This window comes from Anarhichas minor, unplaced genomic scaffold (genome assembly GCF_050575085.1).
Source record: "Anarhichas minor isolate MPS153535 unplaced genomic scaffold, ASM5057508v1 ptg000058l, whole genome shotgun sequence".
NCBI classification, from domain to species: domain Eukaryota; kingdom Metazoa; phylum Chordata; class Actinopteri; order Perciformes; family Anarhichadidae; genus Anarhichas; species Anarhichas minor.
Window position 1 is genome coordinate 8,839,566 of NW_027466504.1, and position 17,074 is coordinate 8,856,639.

At 41.9% G+C, this 17,074-nt stretch overlaps 1 protein-coding gene across 3 annotated transcripts; it reads right to left on the reverse strand.

The window, feature by feature from the left end:
- Positions 1–9,048: 9,048 nt before the first annotated feature.
- spast (spastin) lies at positions 9,049–12,838 on the reverse strand. Of its 3 annotated transcripts, none has more exons than XM_076077030.1 (16): positions 12,500–12,838; positions 12,339–12,422; positions 12,179–12,262; positions 11,924–12,090; positions 11,687–11,820; positions 11,491–11,584; positions 11,329–11,403; positions 11,159–11,230; positions 10,978–11,053; positions 10,770–10,861; positions 10,581–10,660; positions 10,447–10,489; positions 10,244–10,323; positions 10,084–10,154; positions 9,939–9,979; positions 9,049–9,849 (listed from the first exon to the last, which is right to left on the reverse strand). In XM_076077030.1, exons 1-16 carry the CDS (start codon positions 12,615–12,617, stop codon positions 9,724–9,726), a joined length of 1,437 nt encoding a protein of 478 aa, XP_075933145.1. In that variant the 5' UTR covers positions 12,618–12,838; the 3' UTR covers positions 9,049–9,723. The 3 variants fall into 3 exon arrangements, with proteins under 3 accessions (XP_075933145.1, XP_075933144.1, XP_075933146.1); XM_076077029.1 differs by having other exon boundaries at positions 12,179–12,265; XM_076077031.1 differs by lacking the exons at positions 9,049–9,849; positions 9,939–9,979; positions 10,084–10,154 and having other exon boundaries at positions 10,244–10,360; positions 12,179–12,265.
- Between the last annotated feature and the right edge of the window lie 4,236 nt (positions 12,839–17,074).

The window sequence follows — 17,074 nt, forward strand, 5'->3', positions numbered from 1 at the left end:
CGCCACAGAGCAGCTCTGCTGGCCCTCAGGATGTGGAGGGAAGGGCCGCCGCCGCTGCCAGATGCCTCGGTGCTTCCGAGTCCTCCTCATCAAACCTTTGCTTTGAGCCTCTGAAAGCCAGTCCGGAGACAGTGACGGAGCTGAGGGGAAAGTGAACCTCTGACCCAACTGTCACAACTGCAAACACTAAACTCAGTCATCGCTCACCACCACCCAGCGACGCCACACGACCCAGCTTCCGCTCTGCAGTGATCCCTGTGTATGCAGCCCAGAGAGACTGAGAGGTTTTCTGATGCCTCTGTGGTATGGGTCTTCTGGTCACAGTGGATAATGTGATAATGCTTGTGGCGGGCATCGTACAGAAACCTCACGGCAACGACAACTCACAGTGACAGATGTTGAGGTGCTAGTCTTTGCTGCATGACAAGTGTGATTGTCTCTAATGGGAAGTCATGGTGTCATTGTTCATGCAATTTTCATGAATGATCCTCATACCTGCAGCTGTTAGGAATGCCATCATTGTACAGGGAAAGTAAGGAGATTAGACTGTCTGGCAGCAAGCGATTCTCGTGCCGCCAGTGTTGCGGACAGCTGCTACTGAGCTTATGCTGCTGCTGAGATAACAGGTCAAAGGCCAAACAGGAACCTGCATTCAGCAGGTGCTAAGGAGTGTGAAGGCAGGACCATAGTCGTCCCAACATGCTCTGTTTCTGGCAAACATCCATCCTTACACATTTTCACTAGGCACTAAGCAGTAACACATACTATACACCGTGCAATGCTCAGCTGTTTGCATCCTACAGGATGATATCAAGAACAGCTTAGCTGCTTTGGCACGTGTGTGTGAAGCTTGGCGGTCACAGTGCAGCCATAGTGGGGCACTGTATCATTAGGCTTACGATGATTACTCTCCTTCAGTTTGTCGAGCGAAGCCTGGGATGTGAGGTTAAAAGCTCACAATTTTCCCAATGGAAAATCACAGACACAGATACTGTTATGGAGGTGTGTGTTAAAGGCTGCGAGCTGTCTGAGGGCAACAAAGCCTCTCTTCACAGAGGACATTCACCAGGTCAAGAGACCAATACAGGATCTGCTTAAAACGGTCTACACACTTTCTCCCTCCCTGTCACTAAACGAGACACACAGAGACTTGCTTTTATAAAGGCTCCACACAGTGTGGAGGTAAATGGCTTGCCTGTCATTTTTTTGGGTCAATCTACTGCAAGATATTGGTGAAGTTTGTCCTTCTCAGCAGTAAAAAATTCTATACTGCCTTTTAGTTCACAGCTATTTAAAGACGCAAGACTTTGGCCTACAGTTGTCAAGAGAACATTTGTGACAAAGTTTGTTCAAGGAGGTTTGTCAAAATCTGGCCTATTTTATTTGTTGCCTCTATCGAGGCTGGTGGACTTATGACCTCTAAACATACAAAGCTCAAAGCAGCTCAACACAAGTAGATACGATGATTTAATGTAAAAAGAAAAAGAAAAGAATGCCTGTTTTGAAGACATTCGGCTGGCTTGCAGGTGAAGATGGCATAGGTCCAGTAACAGAACCCTATAAACCACTTCTGCCCACAGTATGTTCCCACCTCCTTCTCAAAGGGTTTGAATCCCTTCGGAGTAATATATCGGATCTTAGAAGTGTGCCCAACTCTTCATGTTACCGCGTAAGCTACAGGTGATGCACTTAATACAACACATGCATGATGTTGCAGATAAAAAGTACAGGAACGTCTCCATTCCTTTGAGTTATTAAGTCAACAGATATAATTTGGATGATATGAACATTAGATTTTATATGTGGGGTAAGACCTGGTACAGCGTGATAACCCACTTTAGAGATTTATGGCTCTGAGATTTGTGAAATGCGCCTCGTAAGTGAAAAGTTTGTAAACATCCCTCGGTGAAGCGCACAGTTCATGCAGTGACTTTACCACCAGTACAAAGACTGGACTGTTTTTCCTCTTCCCCCTGCACCGTAACATTTCTTTGCCCTTACAAGGCAAGAGGTTACTGCTTAAAATGACTTAAAATCAACTGCATGGTTTTACAGAGCCTTTGTTTTGCTGTCCTGTTGAACTTCAACACAGGAAAATAACACTTGGTGTCATTAGTTTTATCTGCAACTATTATATTCAGTAGAAAGGAGCTGCACTGTTGTCTGGCATGCTGACTATGCATTTAAAAGCAAGTAGTGAACACAGGCTCTGTGTCGAGCCCAATGAGGGATGTGGATTGGTTTTGTGGCTCAAGATCTTTGGCTCTGAACCACATGCAAACATTTATTTGGGCCAGTGACCAGTTTGCAATTCCTCCTCCAGAGAGTTTGTTTAAGCAGGTAACCTATGCAAGTAGGTCTTATTGAGGGTTGAATACACACCATTCCCAAAGGGGTCTGCACATCAGTTTTGACACGAGGGGACATTTTGTCAAAATCAGATGCAGAAAACAGGGATCTTTTCCTAAGGAGAACTAAAGCGCACACTCATGCCTTCAGAGATTTCCAAGGATCTGTAATTGACATCCTTTCTGCATGGCCAACTGTTTAATGTCTGACAGGCTGTGGCTTCTGCTTCCACTGATGCTTACTTAGAGTAGCCAGCAGCCCTGCTTGACACAGTGGAGAGAGTACTGATAGCTTTTTGCATCCGCCTCCTTGGTCTGACTGAAAGGTTTGTGCGCTGGCGTTCTTTCCTCTGGCCTCCTTGGGAGTGAGGAGATTAGTGACCTAGCTCCTCTGAGGAGCTACAGCTGCAGGAGCCTGAGAAACTGACAACCCATCACACTGCAGATCTCTATGGAGCCCACCTGTTCCTCAACCTGATGTGTTGTAACACATGGGTGCCTCTGTAGATGATCAGAAAGGGGTAAACACTCTCGAAACTGTCAGTCAGGATCAAAGTCATATCAAACAAGCATTTCAAATCTCCTTAAAAAAGCGTGACCCCGTTAACAACATGGATGTTCTCAGCTGTCCGGACGCCCCATCAGGGTCGCTGAGTTCACCCTTGTGCAGAAAGTTAGTGGGCCGCACCATTATCCTCTCCCTCAGCTAGTTATCCTTAGAGATGACACTCTGATGACCCATGACTCATGCCTGCTTGAGCCTAATTAAAAAGGAACAAAACCATTTTTAAACTGACCTTCTGACCGCTGGGTGAATGTGGCCCCTTCAAAGCCTTTGTGGTTATCAATTACTGAATTTCAGATGTAGTTCTAAATATTTAGAGGAACGGGAAGATTATATAATTGTGAATGCACTTAAACAGCTAAATTACCCAAGACATGCTATTAAAAAGCACTTTACACATTGCGGTAATTCACATTAGGGTCACAGAGGGTTAGGGTTGGAGTATATATGCCAGCAGGCTTTGGATGGAGGGCAGCAAAACACTTCTGACACATAATTATTCATAATAGAAAGTGATGTAAATGTTCTCATGTAACTCTTGGCAGGAAAGTGAATACGTTTCCAAAGTTTCCATGGTGCTGCGTCATGGAAACCCCAATACATTTTGATTTCTGTTTATTGATCACACAAATTGTGTTCAGCTACTTTCTCTAGTTCATTTCCAGATGTGAAGGTTTAACTTTCCAAAGCCTGGTCTTACTTAAAACGAAGCTCTTAAGATGAAGCGCTTCCAACGCCCATCTGCAGAACACCTGGCAAGATCTGGGCTCCCACTTAAAATACCAGCCACATGGTATTGTATGTTAACAGTGTCTGCCGCTGATAGAACAGATGAGCCAACAGACCAAATAAACGCTCTTCTGACCTTCACTGTCTAAATTAAAACCATTGCTCATCCCAATCTGTGCAGAAATCCAGTTCAAATTTATGATTTACTAATACATCTGAGTAATGAAAGGATAGGGAAGAAGGATACTATGAATTCACTCATCCTTTGAGGATCACAGGCCCATAAATAATGCCCCCTGTTGTTATATCAGCCCACTTATTTATCTGATCAAGGGTAGTAACGTGATCCTTTCCTCCCTGCGTGCATGACGCCTAATAGAGTGCAAGATTTTGGGAACTCCTTAAAGTCGAGGGAAGCTGCAGATTTATTTGATAATTCTCAGTATAGGTGCATCGCTGCAAGCGACTCTTTCACACAACATGTTGTTCAGCGTTATGAAAATCCTTAATCACAGAAAGCAGCCACTTGTGACACACATGCTCTTCATTCATGCTTATTAATTCTCTTTCAAGATCTTTAAATGCACCTCTCACTGTGGTAACAAGCTCTGTGGCTGCCAGGCTTGGATTACTGCAGTACGGATGGCAGTTATCAGTGGTATCACTGGGCACATTGCAGAGGTTAATTCACACTTTACTTTAATTACACAGTGATTTACACAGGATGCTGCAATGGTGCACATTACACTTTATAACCTTTGGTGCTGCGCTACCCTATGATATATCAAAATCCCCAACTACGAGATCTAATAATCACTGCAGTCATTTACAGGTTTTCTTCCTGTGTATCCTTCCACATGAGGTAGTCAAAATGGCATCAGTTTAAAGGTGGTTTTCAGATGCAGCTTTTCCTGTGATTCAGCCCTTACACGTTTATCCTCAATGACACATGCTGCATGTATAACGTTTAGTTTTAACTCAGTCTATGTTAACCGTGCCAAAGTTGAATCCAGAATCACTGTGAAAGATGACGTGATCGATTTTCAAAACGACAACTCGGGGTGACCCGGTTCCCCGTCGCATCCCCCAGCGGACACCTCGTGGTCTGATGCTGTGAATGACGAGGACCTCTGTTTTACAGGTGGTGTGAGAGAGGTCAAGGTGGACTCCTCCGAGACAACAAGTCCAGTTTCAAGTCCACGGCTCAAGCACAGAGACTGACACAGGGGTGAGATTTACTATCATGGCAGCCATTCCTGGTGACACAAACTACAGAGTGCATTCCACAAACCAAATATCAATATGTTTGCATGAAATCTTGTTAATCACTTGAAGTTACCACACAGAGGCATGCGGTGACACAGAGTACCACAAAGTAAAGATTACCAAAACAAACCACCATGTGTGATTTGAGACGCTGTGAGATCCTGTTGGACACAGGGATGTAGAAAGAGCTCCAGGCCTGGTCCTTGGCGTGTGGCAGGACAGTCTGCTTTGAAACATCATGATGAAACTCAACCCCCCCGCTCCTTTCACCAGGACGTTTTTGATCGATTTTGATGTCAAGCACAAATGGACACTAATGTGTAATGAAATTGTTGACAACACAGTTTGTTGAATAGACCATTATAAACAGGTATACATGAAATCTACTGGGGATCACTCGAACTGAGGGAATGAACAATGTAAAAGGTTTGAGTGGATTGAACTCATATTACACGTCATATTTCACATCTATCAACAACCTTACTTTCTATGTTCTATTGAGGTCGCTAAAGGAGTCCCCCAGTCTGGCCTTAGTGCTTTAAGTGGTTGTAGCTATAAAACATTGATAATTCATGATTGTCCTGTGTGAGTTCACGTGAAGTGCAGTTGAAGTTCACCTCACAACATGATATATAATATCATCATCATCGGGTCATCTTTTTTGTATATCAGTTGTTTTTAATCCTGGACTCCGAGGGTGGAGTTTATACTAACAAAGTGTGAGATGGGACTGGGCTTCTTGTTTAGTTGCTGCACAGTGAACCTGACCGAGGTCAGAGGTGGAGCTGAACCATCACTCCTGTCCTCACATGAATGACCCGAGAGAAGGGCAACAAAGGGATGAAAAGGTGGAGGACAAGGGAGGAGCGGAACGACAGACAGACAGAGCATAATGCTCAGTCCTCACTGCACTTTCACTTTTCATCAAGTATTTTGGCTGCGCACGAGCTGAAAGAATGCACCGCGGGGCAGCCTGCAGTTCACCTTGACAGTGCACCGTTCCCCTGAGCATCATCTCTCCGCCACTCCCTGCATCAAAGCCACGTCTCAACATGTATTCAGTCCAGGGCCAATATGTATCCTGAGCATCATCTTGGGGGGATATTTGTCCACACTCGTAGGATGTACGTGTGTCTTATATTATTCTTATTTTATGTTTTGTCCAGAGGGCCACCTGGATGTGAGACTGAATACAGACCTATTTAGAGAGTGTTTTGACAAGCTGCACTAATGACTAATATCAAGTCCAGTACATCTGCACAAGTTCTCTGATGTCAAAGATAAGGGTTTGACCCCTTATCACATCAGAGGTTACTGAGAGTAATGGCTGGAGGCATGACTCTGTCATGCGCAGGCATGACAGAGTTATGCCTCCACTCTGTCCATCTCTGCCTTTAACAGCTTTGTGTCTGTAGGCTGCAGTGGGAGAGGAAATACATGGGTTCACTCTAAGGCATGCATAAACTGATAAACTCACTCTAAAGAGTTTTTTTTTTTTTTTTTTTAACACTTATCTAAAATCCTCAGTGGCTTAAAATAATCTCCTCCCTCTACTGATCAATCGTCTACATACTCCAATGATTTTTTTAAAAAGTGGCTTTTCCACAAGCTCTTTTCCCGCTACACCTTGTAAAATGGTGCTGACGTCCCAAAGTAGACTGCTGGGTTGTAAGGCTGGCTATTACTGACCTTACCACAACCTATCATTCCGCTACAGTGAACATTTAACAGAGAGTCAGGTGGTTACTGTAAACTCTTTCCACAAATACAAATCAGGCAGCAAAAACAAACATCTCCTCTTGGTTCCTCTCATTTTAGCTTTCATACATTGTGTCTAAAACTGAGTGGACGGCATAATTGTAAGGCGTAATTTATGTTCTTCCAAATACTCCCACGTCTCATATCTGATCATTATTTAAATTTTTAAATATGTAACCTGTAGCTCAGTCTAAGCGCCTGCTAATACCACAAATGTATAGATAAATTCTTAGTAAAAGACTACATTCTTATATATATATATATATATATATATATATACCAACACCTCACTTTTTCCACCCTCACACACTCAGCGATACACACACACACCATAAATAAACAGCGAGCAAGGAAAATAAATTTGCTCATAAAGGACAGATGTTGCCATTGGATACAAGATTAGACTTGGCTTGAAGCTTCCCCTGAGAGAGAAAGATAACACTCTCACAGTAAATGATGTTATGTATTGGGTGTGCAGGCCAGTGGAACAGTAGCAGCCAGTGCTGGAGAATGGACACACTCAGCCCTGAAGGCTTTCCACTGTGTACGCCCTGAACCACATCTTCTAACTAAGGGTGATAAAGGGGCCGAATCCAAAATGTTTAAGGAAATCCCTTTCCACCAGTTCAACAATTTACAATCAGGCCTTTCTTAAACATAACCATGCTCACAGCCACCCTCAGACATGTTGCTGCACACAGTCGGTCTTTTAGCAGCTAATATACGACTGTAAGGCTGGGCAATTGACAAGTTATGACAGGGTTATGATTAATACCATCACAAACTCAGAGAATAATCCAAACAGATTTGAAGTGAGACACGTGCATTCACTTGAACAAAACCCTCCCATCCATCCACATGCTGTTTTCATAAAGGGCCACTTGAAGAAACACTCACACTGTTTGCTCAGTCAGTCAGAGGTCCTCATTGTGTTGACTATTATTCTACTCTCTACAGGGTGGGCTATTTCACTGGAGGTATCGAATGATCACCTTTTCTGTTTTCCCTTGAGTGGATGTAGTGGTCAAAGCATCAATGAGCCACTGTGGAGGTGCAGGCGTCTGACACGCAACCAAAAAGGGAAGCTGTCAATCATCTCCGAGGTTCAAACCACCTCAATAATGCTGTCTTCTGTCAGCGTGAAAATAAAACGTAAAGCCCATCGTGTACATATAATAGTTGCTCTCTACTGTAATTACAGGTTATTGTTAAAGTAATTGCTTGTAAGAATGTTGCTAAGTGATTAGCTCATTTTCCCACCCGCAGGTATTTAGTTTATGTTCCGACATGCGAGTTGAAAGGTGCGAAAATAACATGACTAAATGGTCTTGCAACTAGTCCGCTATAAAGACCATTTGTTTACTGTGCAGGATGCTCTCACTGAAGAGCAAACAGAGAAAAAAGGTGATGACTAAACCCTGACCCCTAACACTCTCATTCCTGTCTGGCATCGTGAAAGAAGCTCTTCAGTCATGACAAGTTAAAAAACACACACACACCATCCAACATCTCTCCCCTGAGGAGAAGAGAGTAGACCTGGGTGTGGTTGCAGCTCTGGGGCAAGAGTTTTGCATGTTGAACTCCTTTTTTAAATTTATTCTCATGGTAAAGTCAAGCGGTTTGGAAAACAAAACTCATAGGACAACCTTTATTAATTGCAGAAAATGTTTGCATTTGCAGAGTCTGTAAACATCTGCAAGGAAAGATGATGCAGCTGCAGGGCCACACAAACCACAGGCAACACCACCAGTTGACCAAAGGAAGGGCCTTTGGGAGAGAGGTGGGATTGATGTTCCACTTTTCATTAGAAGAGTTTGGAGTGCACTAAAATAAAGCTCCAAGACTGACCACAAGCATGTACTAAACCGTGCCCTGGTAGCTGGTGACACATCCGAGCCGAGTCTGTAGCCTTGTTATTAGATGGTGGCTTGTTATGGGGTCTTGAACAATGTAACCTCACTTGTCAACAACTCCAGAGGCTTCCAAAGTGCAACAATCTGACATACCCCCAAACTGCAAACTTAATCCAATCTATCGCTCAACATGGCAGAACAGATTTTACTCTCATTAATGGCAATTAACTGCATTCCACACATCAGTGGTTGCAGGCAAAACACTGGCTGATTCTAAATGGAGTTTGAGCTGCAGGAAGGAGCCGTGGAAAACAGGTGAAAACAGACCTGCAGCACCATCTACCTGCAGATGAGAGGACGTGTAGAATAAGCTGTATTAAGCTATTATTGTTGATTTATTTAAAAGAGAGCGATGTGATGCGTTTGCTCTTTGGGTGGTAAAAAAGGATTTAAAAAAAAAACTAGCAGTTAAGCACTTATCTGTGTACGATGCTACAGTTAGTACCTGATAAATAAATAAAGCTGGAGAAACTTTTAATGATTGTATTTATTAATGCATGAGGAAAGCAGGAAGCTATTGCAGTTCTGCTCAATACATTTCCAACTCTAGTGAGCAAACACAACAATTCGTTAGGTCTGCTACTTTCAAAAGACAATAAAAGCAGTTTTATCTAAAAACTATGAATACAAATAGAAATAAATTTTTTAAAAAACATTTTTATGATACAAATTCACTAAAGTTATTATTTTATCTTTTCCCAATTATCATACTTGCATGTGCACATGTACAGAGAGCACTTGGTGATCAATACCATCAACATGTCAAAACATCAGGTGTGTAAAATGATCCAGCTCTGTGCAGCAATGTCAGGATCTGCATAAACGTGCTGCCCTCTTGAGGCAAGAGGAAGATCACTTGTAGTTTTGCAAAACAATTCTTGAGAATAAATAATACAATTTCAAGTAGCAAAACAGTGTTTTAGGAGTTTAACAATACAGTTCGAAAATAAATCTAACTAGTAAAGCCTTCCCAAAAAACAGGAAATGTTTCCAAATGTCATATTTACACATTATAGCTGTAATAAGCTGCAAAGGGTTTGTTCATTTATGTTAATGACATCTCGTACCCACAGATTGAAACAGTAAAAATCAACGTCAGTTAATGTTTTTTTTTTTTTTTTTTTTGAACAAGTTCAAATCTAGTTCAAAAAGCTGTTGTGTCCCCAAAATCTTTGTTCCATTTGGTATACATAGTAAGAGTCGCTGAGCCAACACTGGGCTTAATGCGCTTCAGGGAATCCTCAAAGTCTTTCATCTTGATGTTACGCATCTGTGTATACAGACAAACACAAACTGTTACATACTGGTTCTTAAATGGGCAGAAAGGAAATATCTGTCGTATTGTGAATATAGCAATACCTCACTAGCAGCCATACTTCGGACTTGGTCTGGACCCAACTCTGTGTAAGAGAGGATTTTCATATTAAAAAAAGCTGCAGATTTAGCTCGTCACGGAGGCTGAAATACACACCAACGATACCATAATGTTAGGAGGACATCTTACCTCTAATTGGCCCAAGCGCAGCATCTTTGGCTAACGACGTGAGATCACTTCCTGAATATCCTGCACTATTTCTATCAAGTCAAATATCAAGGAATTAATGCATATACACAGAAAAATAATGCCGTGAAAGGCTGTATTGGCATTTAAATATCAAACTCACTTTGCGAGATAGGACAGCTCATTTGTGCTCAATGGACTGCCGTGCTTTTCCAAAAGGTTTTTCAGGAGCGTGAGTCTTGTCTGGAGGAACGAGAGTTACATCCCATCTATAAATGAACTTTCAAAATGCAACATTCGCATTTCAAAGCTAAGAAAGACACTGATCATAGTAATAAACTGTCAAAATGGTTCCGATGTAAATACCTCCGCGTCAGGCAACGCCACATAAATCCTTTTTGCAAAGCGCCTGTAAGATTAACAGGAGAGGAAAACTGTAGTGAGCTTGTAACAAAATAAATGCATAACAACTGTGCAGCGTGCGGAGTTGCAGCATGTACCTCAGTACTGCTTCATCGAGCTCCTGAGGCCTGTTGGTCGCTCCCATTACGAGCAGCCTGTCATCCCCTCCTGACTGCACCTGAAACCAAGAAGCATTGTCGTGAGAATAAAAGCGTAGCTCTCTGAGATAACAGAGACTTAAGCGCTCTGGAGCGGGTTAGTGATCAGATGTCAGAGGCTGCTCTTACCCCATCGAACTCAATGAGGAACTCGGTTTTTAATCGACGAGAGGCCTCGTGTTCTCCCTCCCTCCTTTCACAGAGCAAGCTGTCAACTTCATCTGAATGGAAAATCATAAGTAAAATAATTTGGGGTTTATTTATGAACTGCAATTTTGGAGATACAATTAGTGTTTGGGGCACATTTAGTCAATAAATAGACGAGAGTAATACAAACCGATAAAGATGACAGAGGGTTGCAATTCTCTGGCAACTGCAAACAGTGCTCGTACAAGCTTCTCTCCCTCTCCTACCTGTGACGGCGGTAGACAAGAAAGGTTAAAAAAACAAACCTACATTAAGTTTAGTGTAGTGTGGAGACCCACTCCAGACTAAGAGCACTAAAAGTGTTTTCTTACATATTTAGACGTCAAACTGGCTGCGCTGATGCTGAAGAACGTGGAGTTTGACTCTGCAGCGACTGCTTTGGCCTAGTAGAGGAAGCCAGGGTTGCATTTCACATCATAATACTGAGGCAGTTTGACCTGGACAAATGTGTGTGCTGTGTTGAAAAGAACATTTGACTTACCAGCATGGTTTTCCCATTTCCAGGCGGGCCAAATAAAAGCAAACCACGTGCCGGAGCTCTCAGGCCGGTAAAGAGCTGAATGGCGTGTTAAAAAAATGTTAAATGTAAATCTGAAAAGGCAGAAATATAGTAAGCTGAGAAAAGATATGAATGAGTGATCACCTCTGGTCTTAAGGCAGGGAGAATGACAATCTCTTGGAGTGCTTGCTTGGCCAAGTTCTGTCCCGCAATGTCTTCAAAGGAAACAGACGCTCCACTGCAATGAACACAGGAAGCTAATTAAACTGCAGCAATTGTTTGTTATTTTTTTTACAATTATTTGGTTTATTATTGTTGTAATAACATTACTTCTAAATACCGGTCAACAATGTCATTCATAATCAAGTTGGCCAGTTTGCTGTCCACATTCTTGAAGTTCTTCATATCCCTCTTTGGGGGCTGTTTCACGGCTGTGGGTTTTCCATTTATAGCTTTTCCAGCCCGTGGGGTCAACTTAGCAGGAACAAAAATATCCAGAGATCAGTACACACTTCATCAGAGTCAGACATCTTTAAATAACGAACAACTGGGCAACTAAATGTCATTTAAAAATCACCTTTGGATCAGTGGATCTGGATGGGGGTCTAACGAAGGTGGAGGGCCTGATGTTAGTGGGCACGCCTCGCGCTGCAGGCTGGCTTTTGGGCACAGGCTTTGGTTGTGGAAGATCATGATTTGAGGTCTTCAGTGGATTACTCCTCCTTTTTGATGCCATTGTCGCCTCTGTGAAGCAGGAACAGTATTCATATTCAGCATCCCTCTCCAGAGTCAGATGACTAATGAGTCTAGACTTGACCATGATGCCACTTACCCAGAAGAGCAAGCCTATCTCTTGCCATGGTGAGATTGGTGACCATTTTATCTCGAAGTCTCTTTGATCGGTCATATTGCTCTCCTGCTAACAAAACGTGGTGTATAAGGCTAAAGCATTTTACACTGTGTACAATCAAATGTATAAACATGTATACTACCTTGTCCCGTGATCTCTACAGTAATCCCCCTTTCAAGCACAGAAATCCCCTTCTTGTACCACTGTACAGCATCCTCTTTATCTCCTGGCATTACGGGGAAGAGTGTGTGTTAATTACAAGCTGCCAAGCGACACAATAAATATGTCACACTATAAACAAACCTGAGTCATGTTCGTCGATCCTTAGCGCCTTCGATATATACTCAAAAGCCTGCTTATGGTAGTTTTTAATAACTTCACCGCTGTCTTTGCTTTTACTTGCCATTCTTTTGGCCGACATTAGCGCTCATTACGTTCAGAGTTCGTCGCTTTTGAGGTGTGTACGCTTGCTAGTTGTCCTCGCCATTCCGTTCCGTTCAGACCGGGACTGAATACAGGAAGTGGACCTCGTCGTCGTGACGTCAGCCATTGGTTTGTGGACTCACGTTTTGAAGCCTCGAGTTCAGCGTTTACGCGGTCACCATCTTGGATTAAAGCCGTCGCCATTTTGACTTTTTGCAACCTTTCTTTCTTTCTTTTTTGAGGTTCATTGGCGGTTGGAAAACAATGAATTGGCGCATTACCGCCACCAACTGGTATGGAGTGTGTAGTGCTGTCTAGTACTTATATAGTTTAATATAATAAAAAAACAATAGCAAAAAAATAAAAATAAAGAAAAAGGAACAAAAAAAACAACAGGCTCATATTTTCTTAATACTATTAGTTAGTCTAGGATACTGAAATACTTGATAACATTCACTTTTTTAGTTATTTTGCAGAATATCCACTGCATCAAAACGTACCTCCATCTTGCCGAGGTTTCCAATCAGCTGCCTTCTTTCTTGCTCATATTTCTGACATTGAACAATAACGTGTTCTATTGTTTCCTCTGCACAATAGTCGCATTTGCCTGTTTCGTGTTTTCCTATTTTAGGCCAGTGTGTCCAAATCTAACACTTGGTATCACTGTTTCATCGCTCCTGTTCCTCCCTGCACATCTCACATCCCTCTGAATATGATCCTTGATTTAGGATCCTGTTGGCCAATTGATGTGATGACGTCCAGATTACAGCAACTACAAAACATAGTCTTACACGGAAAATACAGCAGGAATCTTGTCTCTGGTAAAGATAAGGAAAACATGATGAACTGAGGAAATTAGATGATTGAAATGTAAGAGGTCTTATAAAGATTGAGGCTGAATATTTCAGGTGCATTGCTTCTTTATATCAATATGCAATTCCCCACAATGCACCCTTCCCTTTGATGGAAAGACATTTCCCTTCAAATCTTACTTAAAACAAACACAGACACTTTGCTTCCGATAATTCAAAAATCAGCAAACGACTGTAACCCATTTGTCAACACAATCCTCACATAAATACCAATTATCTGCTAACATTGATATTTTTCCAGACTTTCCTTCATCATTTCAGCAACATCAGGACTCTGCAATACATCACAGAAATGGATTCATCATATGTCATTACTCATTGGGATTAATCCCATAATATCCACTTCTCTTGACAGTGTTACTTGCTCTGTAACTCCATCCCTCTGACCTTCAGTCACTTCAAACTGTAAACCACGTCTTGTGCTACTGAACCATGAGTCTGTATTGTTTCACAACTACTGTTCATATGTAAGGATGATATAATAATCACTCAATGAAAACAACAAACTTACAACAACATAGAAAAACACATTTTTTAAATGTTTGTGATCCAGATTTTTATACCTTGAAGACGTGTTATGGATATATTTTAGTTATTTGAACAGAAAAACAAAGATAAAGCTGTTTTGTGTGTTTGTGACTATTCACCTCTCCATCAAGTTCATTGGACGTCATAAAGAAAGCCCCGTTAGTTTGCTGCATCTGTGGTGCAGCACTGACTGCTGTGATTGATGCTCATCGCTCCTCTCCTCCAGGTGGAGGCGCTGTAGGACAAACAAACACGACTGGATTCTGAACGTTTTCATGTGAACTAGAATACAAAGAAGCAGTGATGAAGCTGCTGTAACATGTAGCAACGTTGTTGTTGTTGTTGTTGTTGTATCAGCTGTTTGTAAAAAGACTGGGTCCCGCTGTGTTACTCAGGCTGCACTACAGCGTCTATTCACAGGCGCGATCCCACTACTGAGCGGCACGGGGGCTTTGACCTGCTCCGTCTCCGACCTGGGTCGGTGCACCCCTCCTTAGACGACCTGGTGGTCCCGGGCTCCCCCAGGAGCACCATACCGATACCGAACTTAGTGCGGACACCCGATCTTCATAGTCTGCTGCAGCTCAGAGCTCCTGAGCTCAAACGATCCTCCAGCCTCAGCCTCCCGGTAACTTGGATTACAGGCGCGCGCCACCGCACCCGGCGAGAGAGCTATTTGTTCAGAGAGATTTGGCCTTTTACAAACGTGACGTCATCACGATGCACGCTCCAGCGGTATCTTTGTACAATTTCCCAAAAACTCTCTCAGTAATAAAACCGTATTCTCTTATTTACTGAACAAAAACACCAGTTTATTCTTCACATAACTGCACGTTTTATGTAACTTAAACCTATTCTGACGCTCAATAACAAGACAATATATTGAACTAAAAAGCTTAAAAGTGGATCACAATGTGAACACATTTTCTTTATTCAAACAATAAAACTTTGATTACTTTTGTCTCCGACATTTCTATGACAAAGGTGCAACATGACACTTAAATCTGGTGTGAGGTTTAAAAAAGCCCTTTAACCTTTTCTGGATTCTACTTCTTAGACTGGTAATGTGTTGTTATTTATGAACCTCTGGTTTATTTAGCTAAATCGGGTTCAACCACACAGCTTCTTTCATTTGTTGTCTATTAGTTCTCTTGTCAGGACTTTGTAGATGTGTTGACTGAGCTCTCTTTACACCTTCTGACTCTCCTGTGTTGTTACTTCTGTTAAGATGGTACGATTCACATCTTTATAATATATTAACCCCTGTTATTATTGTGCCAAAAATGCCCCGAACAGCTTCTTAAAACTCACAACCTAAATAATCAGTTGAGATTAGTAATATTATATTTTGGCTTGTCAGAGAGAAGAAGTTTACTTGATGTATACATTATATTTATCAACTATTTAATCAATATTTCTTTTTCTTTTTTTACAAACCATTTTATTTTAACAAATTTCACCTCCTCTAGATTATCCTGTATTTTGTAAAGGTAGCTCTAAATATCAACAGTGTATAGTGTGAGCTGAGTTTAGTTTTAAGCAATCTGATTGGCTGATCCAACCCCTGTCACAGTTGTAGAAAAAGGTAAATAACAACTCTCCATTATAACGTTCCCCAAAATTTGTAAGAACGAGGTTCTGTGGAGAATTTGAACCCACACACAATGCATGCAACCTCTCCAAATAAGTTGATTTGATGAGTTTAGTTTAACAATTCATTTTACATTTAGTCAAAAGATGCATTGTATAAGTTCTGAAAGGGTTCAACAACTAAGAAACACAAGTTAACAAAACTTTCTGCCGAGATTGATGGACTTTATTGAGCTTTGAGAAGAGCTGGAGGTGATCGTGGAGAATAAGGAGGAAGAAGCATCTCTGATGCACTGCTGCTGTAGACGGTCCTTGATCAGCTCCTTATAGATCTGAAAGTCTGTGATGTCCACCAGGGCCTGGAGAAAACCACAAAGAAAACATTAATGGGAGGTTATTTTCTCAAACTTCCGCTAACGTTCCTGGGAAGTTATTTTCCTCACCTTCCGCTAATGTTGCCAGGAGGTTATTTTCTATTTTCCGTACCTTCCACTAACGTTCCCTGGAGGTTATTTTCTTAACCTTCATCTAACGTTCCCTGCAGGTTATTTTCCTTACCTTCCACTAACGTTCCCTGCAGTTATTTTCCTTACCTTCCACGAACGTTCCCTGCAGTTATTTTCCTTACCTTCCACTAACGTTCCCTGGAGGTTATTTTCCTTACCTTCTGCTAACGTTCCCTGCAGGTTATTTTCCTTACCTTCCACTAACGTTCCCTGCAGTTATTTTCCTTACCTTCTGCTAACGTTCTCTGCAGGTTATTTTCCTCACCTTCCACTAACATTCCCTGGAGGTTATTTTCTTAACCTTCTTCTAACGTTCCCTGCGCCTTCTGGATTTTTCCACAGATCATTTCCCGTGGCTCCCGTGTGAAAGGAGAGATGAAAAGAATAAGGGGGAAATGAGGGGATGGATAAATGAAAGTCAAGCCAAATGTTTAAATGGGAATAAAAGAATAAGAGATGACAATGATTTCAATAAGTTCTGAAAGCGAGAAAGAAGAGCGAGGGCAGAGAGAAAGACCTGAGAAATGTATTGTCATAATAAGGTTTATTGAAGGGCTCAAGAAAACATAAAGAAAATCAACCCGTGTGTGCTAACAACAGCTCTGACAAGATAGGGGAGATATTATATGCGAAGGTCCTTAATGATGGCAACCTATTGGTGAGATGTGCGAATGAAGAACCACTTCAGAAAGCACTCAATCTAAAATATATAGGAATACTTAAGGTGTCAAACACAGGGAGGGTGGTAGCACAAAATGGTGGTGGATGAAAAAGAGTTATCACGGGGGTGCCAGTGAGTGTTGGTATGCAGGAACTAAAGAGGAATTTCAAAGTGGGAAAATTAATGAATGTTCAAACACTAAAAACAACAAGAGAAGGAGTGAAAAAGGACATTGAAACAGTACTGATTGAATTTGAAGTAGAGTGTGTGCCATAGAAGATATTCTTGGGTTATTTGA

What these genes read in the sequence shown, in the direction of transcription:
- spast (XM_076077029.1), bottom strand. Translation starts at nt 12,617, where the DNA reads ATGTCGGCCAAAAGAATGGCAAGTAAAAGCAAAGACAGCGGTGAAGTT. An exon ending in CCAGTTTGACGTCTAAATAT is followed by an intron (nt 11,054 to 11,158) that starts GTAAGAAAACAC and finishes CCGCCGTCACAG; the next exon opens with GTAGGAGAGGGAGAGAAGCT. An exon ending in TGCGCTTGGGCCAATTAGAG is followed by an intron (nt 9,980 to 10,083) that starts GTAAGATGTCCT and finishes TCTCTTACACAG; the next exon opens with AGTTGGGTCCAGACCAAGTC.